The following is an 8,786-nucleotide window of genomic DNA, read 5'->3' as shown; positions in this document are numbered from 1 at the left end:
AAAAATCTTCAAAATCCCTTTAAGTTTAATCAGATAATTTAAAGCCGTGTTTGTAAATGGAGCAAAAATCAAAAAGAAAAGTATGATTTAAAAAGACAAACAGAATATCATGAGTGGCAGCAAATTTGATAGACAGGGTCAACAGGCATTTTTTATTTATTTTTATTATCAGATGAGAGAGTCAGGCTAATTAAAATAAATAAACTTGCGTTCCGTTTTTATTTATTATCTTTTATTTCTAATATAGCCACTTCTGTTAGGATCCAACGACAGCCATCTTGAACGTTTGTCAAATTAATCTTTTGACCAGACGTCATTTTGTGAAAATGACGGGAAAGGTAGAAATTTGACTGAGATGAGAGTTAGTCTAAAATAACAATCATACTTTGTTGGGTTACCAAAAGTCTGGAAGTTTTGTAACATTTTAATTTTTTTTTAGTGAGTCAATTTAAGGTCAACATGCTTATTTTATGTTTTGGTATCTAATAAGAAATTGTAAAAAATCTTAATGTTCATTTGATTTATAACAATAATAATGGTGCTTCAATAGTATATTGGTATTATATTTATGGTTATAATTTTGTATAGTTTATATTTTTAATAATAGTTTTATATGTAGATTGAATGTGGTTCATGCTAGAGACTAAAGCTAAGATTCCATATACGCGTCATGCGGATCCATCTTTTCTTGAGACACTGCAATAGAGAGAATGACATCTATAGAAATAGGAAAAGAAATTCCTAGGTTTATATATTTTTGAAGGAATTTCTAGTACTTCTGACATATATTCAAAACTCGAATCAATCCCACAAAATGGCTTACCTGTCCCTTTATGGTTTGAACCCAAATGTATTTATATCTTTTCTTAAATATTCTAATATTATCATATATGATGAGGAATCATATACATGTGATTAAAAAATGTTAACAAAGATAACTTGCCAGGGCAGTTTTTATTTTAAATAAAAATATTTGGCAGTACAGTAAAAATTACTAGTATAAAATATTTAACCTTCATCCAAACACTTCTCTTGAGGTGATACATCAAAATCTGTCGAGTACGTTTATGAGCTAACAATTTTTCAAAAACAAGGGCAATAATTCATTTTCATTTTCAATGGGGCTCATTCATAAACACATACACCAAGTTGCATCAAAATCCATCAGGAATATTGTGCCCTCTTAGAATGAACATCAAATTTAAGTCCTCAAGAATGGTCAATATGAGTATATATTTATCAGTGAACATACCTGGTGCCACAGAATTATTATATATAAGGATCCTGTTATGTTATATATGACACCAGGTATGTTCACTGATGAATATACGCTCTTATTGGTCAAGTTTAAAATTTAAAAATTTTATGTTCATTCTTAGAAGCAATTTCCCTTTAAGTGTTTACGAGCTTAAAATAACTAAGGGGATTAACTCAAATATTTTCTTATTTTCAGTAGGGTTCATCCTGGAGTGATAATAAACATGCACACCATGTTTCGTTAAATAATGGCAATCATGAGTGATAATATAGACTTCATATTTCATATGGGCTTCTTAAAGGGACAGGTTCGCCATCTGGTTTGACCAAAACGAGAATTTTTTTGTAAAGTTAATCAGTAATAGTGTTCACAGCTCACTGTCGAAATTTGAACCTTCAAATCCATTGAAGGTTACATTTGTTGTAAAGGATAGAATATCAATTGTTTGTTCTGTTGAGATCAAAAGCAAATAACTATAAGTTTGTTCTGTTGAGATCGAAGGGAAATAACAAGGTTTTAAGTGAAGTTGAAAGTATTTTAGTGAACTGGTATGGAGATCAAGTATGTTAATTATAGAAATGTATTTTAATAAACTGAGGTTTTATATATCATTGTGTTTCTAATTATTACAGATACTATTGTAGGTTTTGATTTTTAACTTTATATCTTACGAGATATCAGTAAAGTTAATGTAGATAGAGATTACAGTTAACAGATTTGACTTGAACTCTGTATTTATTGTATACCAAGTGTTTCGAAATTAAAATAATTGGTGGCGTCAATATATATATTGGGTGTCACAAAAAAAAACGCTCTAAAGTGCGACGGGTAATATCTCAGCTGTTGGTAAACTGATCTCTTTCAAAATTCTCTCAGATAGACATCAAGATGTCGTTGTCCAACCCTAACAATATGAAAGTCATTGAATAAAAATTGTACAAGAACTTGCCTGAACAAAATGTCATGTCAAAAAATATAATATCAAGGCAACTTGCTTATTTCAACTTGTGCCCTATATCCAATTGCAACCGTTTTTTCCATCCCAAGATGCCAACAAGACGGGGCCCCATTGTATATTAGCAAAGTATCCCAAGCATATCTGGATGAGGCTACACCAGAATTTATTCACAAGAATGACTGGCCGCCCTGATCCCCACACTATAATCCAATGGTTTATGCCATTAGGGATTCTCTTAAAGAAAAGGTGTTCTGGGGTCAGTGTTACAAACTGACTAAACAGAAATTGAAAGGCAGGATAGTCGCTTCTTGATAGCAGATACCTTTAGGTGTGATCTGTAACAGCATCTCAAGATGGAAAAAAACGTTCGGTGGTCAAAGAGGATGGAGAGCACATTGACACAGGTTGAAATAGCTTAATTGCCTTGACAACGACATCTTGACGTCTATCTGTGAGAATTTTGAAATACATTAGTTTACCAACAGCTGAGATACTACCTGTCGAATTTGGGTTTTTTTTTTGGGACACCTGATATATATATTTACAGATGGGAACAACAACAATAAGCTTATACATTCACAGCTTGTGGGCAAATAAATAAAAACATATACTGACATCTACAAGTTAATCTTCTTTTTTGTTTTTTTGACTTTTAGAGCTGTGACTACTTTTAGACTGTTGAAATTTTGTAATACTAATCGACTGAAAATATTCATTCACATAATATATCTGTAATATATCACAAATTTTGGATAAAAAATGTCCAGAAAGTATGGTAAATACTGTATGATATTGGACTAGATGCAGGTCCAATAATTTCAGTATTACAAACCCTATACAGAATAAACAGGCTAAAATAAAATTGAGTTGGGAATGAGAGGAAGGATATCGCTGATAAGCAAGAACACCACCAGTAACAGCCCACAATATGTGGCATCCTAACACAATCTCAAAACCATAGGGAGTCAAGAGCGTTAAACAGTAACTGGTCAAAGAAAGTGTCATAAGTATTGCAGCACGCCATGGGCTCCAACCATATTTCAAATACAGTCCCCATATAAATACCATCATAAAGAATGGCAAGGTGAGCCATTGATCTAAAACTGCAAACTCATGTCTCTGTGTTAAAATTCTCAAGGTCTGAACAGCTCCATAATACGCTGCTGATATATTGAAAATGTAAAACAAATATGATTCCACTACACTTATTAGTTTATTCTCCATACTTAAAGTGGTGATAGCACACCAATAGGCACCCACTAAAATATAGCCTATATTGATACAAGTGTTAAAGGGCATCTTAAACCATTTAGGAAATATGGTTTTAAAGTGCTGTTTTTCTGCATAATGTTCTAAACCAATGTCTGTTTTTGCAACTTTAAACACTCCGAAAAATGTTATAGTTACTGTGAAGGCCGCAAATAAAGTAACGGTAAATATTGCTTTCCACATCATTTTGATGGTTTTAGTACAGATACCACTATACCAATTACGTGAACTTCTTTAATCCATTGCTTCTTTCCTTTCTGTTAATCATATACAAACTACTCCTTAGGTTTCCTCTGTGCATATCAAACCTTCAACAAAAATAGATACATACATATTGGGTGTCTAAAATACCCTAGAATCATTACTGAAAGGTTTTTCTGTTATCCATTTACGATTTTGATTGGGTTATTTTTTTAATTAATTAGACTGTCCTTTGTATTATTTAAGCTCAGAGTAGAATTTGTCTGTCACATTTCTTGGAATTCAGGATATATGATTTGGAATTGAGCATATATAATGTTAATTTTTTTTCAGCCTAAGTCAGAGATTCATAGCAAATATTGTCACAGAGTGCCTGCCGAGTTGTGGTCTTCAAGTTAACCAACAAAAATTGGTCTCCAAGCACCTGCCATAAAGCTAGTCTTAAGTTTGGCTTTGTCTGAGTTGGGTCTATGCAAATATCAAGGTTGAGAGTAGACTACTCCCAAAATCTCATATAATGTTTGTATTGATTGACATTTGCAATTTGCATTAAACACAGTGACACTGCGACAGTCACATTTTAATCTTGGGGGTTGAAACAGTGTGCTATTTGACCATTTTGTGGTCAGACACGACTCAGACAGTGTATATTGCCGGTATGTCAAGATACTTACTATAGTAACTAACAGATACTTGATTTGGATTGTTCACATGGTTAGGCTAGTAGCAAGATCCATGTGATTTATGATTTATAGGCTTATCAACTTATTTTACAAGGTACCGTACGTACAGTAATTCAACTAGTATATTTTAATGGCATTTTTTATCTTCTTTGTCACGTGATGATCAAAACAAAATTGTGCTTGAACATCCAGCCAGTAATTCTAAACTTGACCTTTGACCTTATAAAATAAAATTACAAATTAAAAGTTTTAATTGGTATGAACATAGTTTAGTTTTTTAGGTAATAATTTGATTCATTCACAACATAAAAATCGGAAAAACAGAACCTTAGCCATCACGTTTAACGTCACGTGATATGCAAATGATGTTTTTACATACGGGCACTTACAGAATTTTACCCACAATGCTCTTTTAATCACAAAAATGGCTGCTCCCATACTGAAATGGAAGCGGGTAACAAATACAACAGGGCCATGTCCAAGACCTCGTCATGGCCATCGTGCAGTTGCAATCAAAGATTTAATGATTGTATTTGGTGGTGGAAATGAAGGAATTGTCGACGAACTCCATGTTTACAATACAAGTAAGTGAACTGTCAAACTCATAGGGGCATCCAAAATGGCGTCTTTTTGTTATTGGTCCCAAAGAAATTGGCGCGAGCTGTTTTCTCACGCTAGAAATACTGCAAATTGGACTTTTTGCTTTCTGTACGTTTTCACAAACATGCTCAGCAAACTTTTTTAATTTTGAAAAATTTGTGTAGATTTGAAAGTTAGTTTTTTTACTGTCACTTTTCGCAAAGAAAAAATGGCGGCGCCCAACGAAAGAAAATGGAGGATATTGGATACATAGGAATCGTTGAAGTTAGGGGTTTAATGCATTATCGTATGAATTGATTTGCGGCCATTTTGCAACTGTCTATAGCACTGAATTGTACAAGTACAAAAAAGTCAGCTCTATGTTTGATTCCAAGGCCCAATTTATTTTAGTAAATGGATAGCGGTTGTATATAAATAATAATGGCCGCCTGCGCATCTCGGAAAATATCAGGGATGCACCGTTTATACGAGATTTGCTTTGTTTCTACTTCGATGGGACGATTTTGCTGCAAATGATATATGTTTGGTTGATATGAGACATGAATCAAATTATTTGTGTGAACAGTCACCTTTGAGCTTCAAGGCTATCAAAATGCTAAAAGAAGAAAACCTTAAATATGCTAATTAGATAGAATGTAGCGCCCTCAAACTACAGTGGCACAAATGTAAAGAGGAGGTAATTCTGTTCATGATTCAGACCACAATTGATGTTATTATTACTTGGATAGTGAACACAATATATAACTCAAGTTCACTTTTGATATTGTCTGTTTTAGCTACGAATCAGTGGTTTGTGCCTGCTGTCAGAGGAGATATTCCACCAGGATGTGCTGCTTATGGCTTTGTTTGCGATGGGACCAGAATACTTGTATTTGGTGGCATGGTTGAATATGGAAAATATTCTAATGAGTTATATGAATTACAAGCCAGTAGATGGGAATGGAAACGTTTAAAACCAAGAGCACCAAAAAATCATACCATTCCCTGTCCACGCTTAGGTTAGTCTTTATTATTATATTTGTGTATGATGAAAATAGTAGATAAACAAGCAAGGTGTTTTAATTTTGGATTGATCAAATTAGATTTGTCTTCTGCTTCAGCAACTCTGATTTGCATATTTATGATTTTCAGGTCACAGTTTTTGTATGTTAGGTAGTAAGGCCTATCTGTTTGGTGGTTTAGCCAACGATAGTGAAGATCCAAAGAATAATATACCCAGGTAAGATTTGTCTTTAAAAAAAAAATTCAACATTTTTTGAAATTTTCAAACCTATTATATATATGTGATGATTAAAGATTATTTTTTGTTTTTTGTGCAATTCTTATTGCTTCTTCTGTTGGTGACTCCATTTGCCTTCCATGATCTTAACACATAAAAGGATCAGGCTATTGGGCTGAAAACCATATGAATAATTTTAGAAATGAATGACGTGTAGCAATCTTCAGAAAAACATTTGACAACAAGATGTATTTGTTTTGTTCTTGTAGATATTTGAATGATCTGTACGGATTAGAAATGAAATCCAGTTCCAGTTCAATGATGTGGGAATATCCAGTCACAAACGGTCAACCGCCTCCTCCTAGGGAATCTCATTCTTGTGTTGGATATGCTGAGAAGGATGGCCGTCATCCTAGACTATTGATATATGGTGGAATGAGCGGATGTCGCCTTGGTGATTTATGGCAATGTGAAATTGGTATGTATAATAATATTTTTAAAAACTTTCATCAACAAAAAACAGTCTGTACGGGCATAGTTTTTAATTGCCCTCGTCATTGAAATGTTGACATACATCGCTGTCTTCCTCAGGAATGCAATTTTTGTAAAATGTGTCTTTATCAGGCTTTGATCTGAACTAATATATAAATAGAATTAGATACGGATTGTTTTTGACAACTGAACTCTTGTTTATTTCTTAGAAGTAAATTTTTTATTATATTTCAGATACATACACATGGACTAAACCTATTGTACAAGGTATACCTCCATTACCAAGATCCTTACACACTGCTACTGTTATTGGTAATCGAATGTTTGTTTTTGGTGGGTGGGTGCCCTTGGTAATGGATGATGTTAAAGTAGCAACTCATGAAAAGGAATGGAAATGCACCAACACATTGGCTTCTTTAAACTTAGGTAAGTAGAATTGGAAAAAATAGCCAATATCATCTTGTCAATATTAAATGTTGTTGAAAAATTTTAGATCACTACATTTCAAAACAAGCATATGTTGTTGTCTGAATGATGGTTGTATAGCAACCGTAGAATTATGCATTTATTTTAGAAATTAATAAATTTTGGCTCCTTTGGTTCTAGATCAAATTTTCATTATACTGAAATCAACATGAATATAAAATAAAAAAGATTTTACCCTGGAAAAAATTTGTAATGATAATTTGTAAAGTGAAGTGCCTTTTTGAAATTATCTACTGCTCGTATGTTGTCTTGTAAGTTTGCAAGGTCACCTATGACACCATATTTGCTATTATTGGTATATTGATTGATATTTTGATAGAGAGTAATTCATGGGAACCATTAGCTATGGAAGTTTTTGAAGATGCCCTTCCTAGAGCTAGAGCAGGGCAATGTGCTGTATCTATTAACACAAGACTATACATATGGAGTGGTAGAGATGGATATAGAAAAGCCTGGAATAACCAAGTATGTGAATTGTTTGAGTATCCTAGATCATATCCTGTATGATTATCATAGCGCATAACACGAAATTAGCTTTAAAGTTACAAGTATATATATATATTGAACTTTCTGAGAAAAATGTAAATTTTTTAGGGTCGAATGGTTAATATGTTTTTGTCTTGTGTTTTTTTTTTTAGTCTGTTTTCTATTTATCATTACAATACCATTCCTTACAGGTTTGCTTCAAAGATTTATGGTTTTTAGAGACAGGTATGTACATCATTCTTATGCTTTATGTCAAAGGTTGAATTTTGATCAATATTTTAGAGGATGAAATTTCCCAAAAAATAATTTACAGGGATTAAAGTTTAAAAATTTTTGTATAAGATGAATTTTGAAAAATATTTTAAGAAGGAAATTTTTTAATTATTTTCAAGGACAAAATTGGACAATAAATTGGTAAATAAATTTGAATTATTTTCTTTGTGCTGTAATTACTGTATATGTTTTCTCACCACAGAAAAACCACCAGCTCCTTCGAAGGTCCAGTTAGTACGAGCCAGTACAAATACATTAGAAGTTTGCTGGGGGTCTGTCCCAACTGCAGATGCTTACCTACTTCAGTTACAAAAATATGACTTGCCACCATCACAAGCCATGAGTCCGACTGCTGTACCAACTGGTACAAACCTTGCTAAGCCATTAGTTCCTAACCAACCTCAGTTAGTTCGATCACCCGGCACAGGTAATATCTGATTTTCTAATTTACTCACAAAAATCAATTAAGATTAGGTTTTGGATACAAAATTTTTATCAAAACTGCTAGTTTTAGGAATATTCTAGTAGAGGACTTTATGGAACGTTATACATCTTGAAGTACTAACAAATATTGACCTGCAAACTTTAGTTTTTGAGGGAAATAAGTTGAATTTTGGACTCAAATAATAACACTCAGTATATTGAAAGTAGTTGATAGACCTCATTTAGAGGACTTTTGGACTAGATACTTATAATTTCTGGAGCTCCTTCTCTCAACTATCACCACATCTGTCTTTTTCTTTCCTCCACAATTTTGTACTCTCCAAATATTTCTTATTCAGCTCTACGACCGTTAATAGCTGTCTCTAATTTTTCTTCACCACAAACCATCAAAGGTAGCTATCAATTACGCTGCATGTG

At 33.0% G+C, this 8,786-nt stretch overlaps 2 protein-coding genes across 2 annotated transcripts; one reads left to right on the top strand and one right to left on the bottom strand.

Annotated features, from left to right (window-relative positions):
- Positions 1 to 2,936: 2,936 nt before the first annotated feature.
- LOTGIDRAFT_56839 (hypothetical protein) lies at positions 2,937 to 3,611 on the bottom strand (the record flags this gene model as incomplete). The annotated part of the gene is made up of 1 exon (XM_009055229.1): positions 2,937 to 3,611. A coding segment is annotated over one exon (675 nt), but the record flags the coding sequence as incomplete, so codon positions are not given.
- Positions 3,612 to 4,793: 1,182 nt separating this feature from the next.
- Positions 4,794 to 8,363, top strand: LOTGIDRAFT_214928 (hypothetical protein; the record flags this gene model as incomplete). Its single annotated transcript, XM_009055422.1, has 8 exons — positions 4,794 to 4,953; positions 5,746 to 5,967; positions 6,101 to 6,188; positions 6,458 to 6,666; positions 6,915 to 7,106; positions 7,486 to 7,631; positions 7,844 to 7,877; positions 8,128 to 8,363. 8 exons carry the CDS (start codon positions 4,794 to 4,796, stop codon positions 8,361 to 8,363), a joined length of 1,287 nt encoding a protein of 428 aa, XP_009053670.1.
- Between the last annotated feature and the right edge of the window lie 423 nt (positions 8,364 to 8,786).

Source organism: Lottia gigantea (genome assembly GCF_000327385.1).
Source record: "Lottia gigantea unplaced genomic scaffold LOTGIsca_24, whole genome shotgun sequence".
Lineage (NCBI taxonomy): Eukaryota > Metazoa > Mollusca > Gastropoda > Lottiidae > Lottia > Lottia gigantea.
This window is presented reverse-complemented; position numbering and strand designations above follow the sequence as displayed.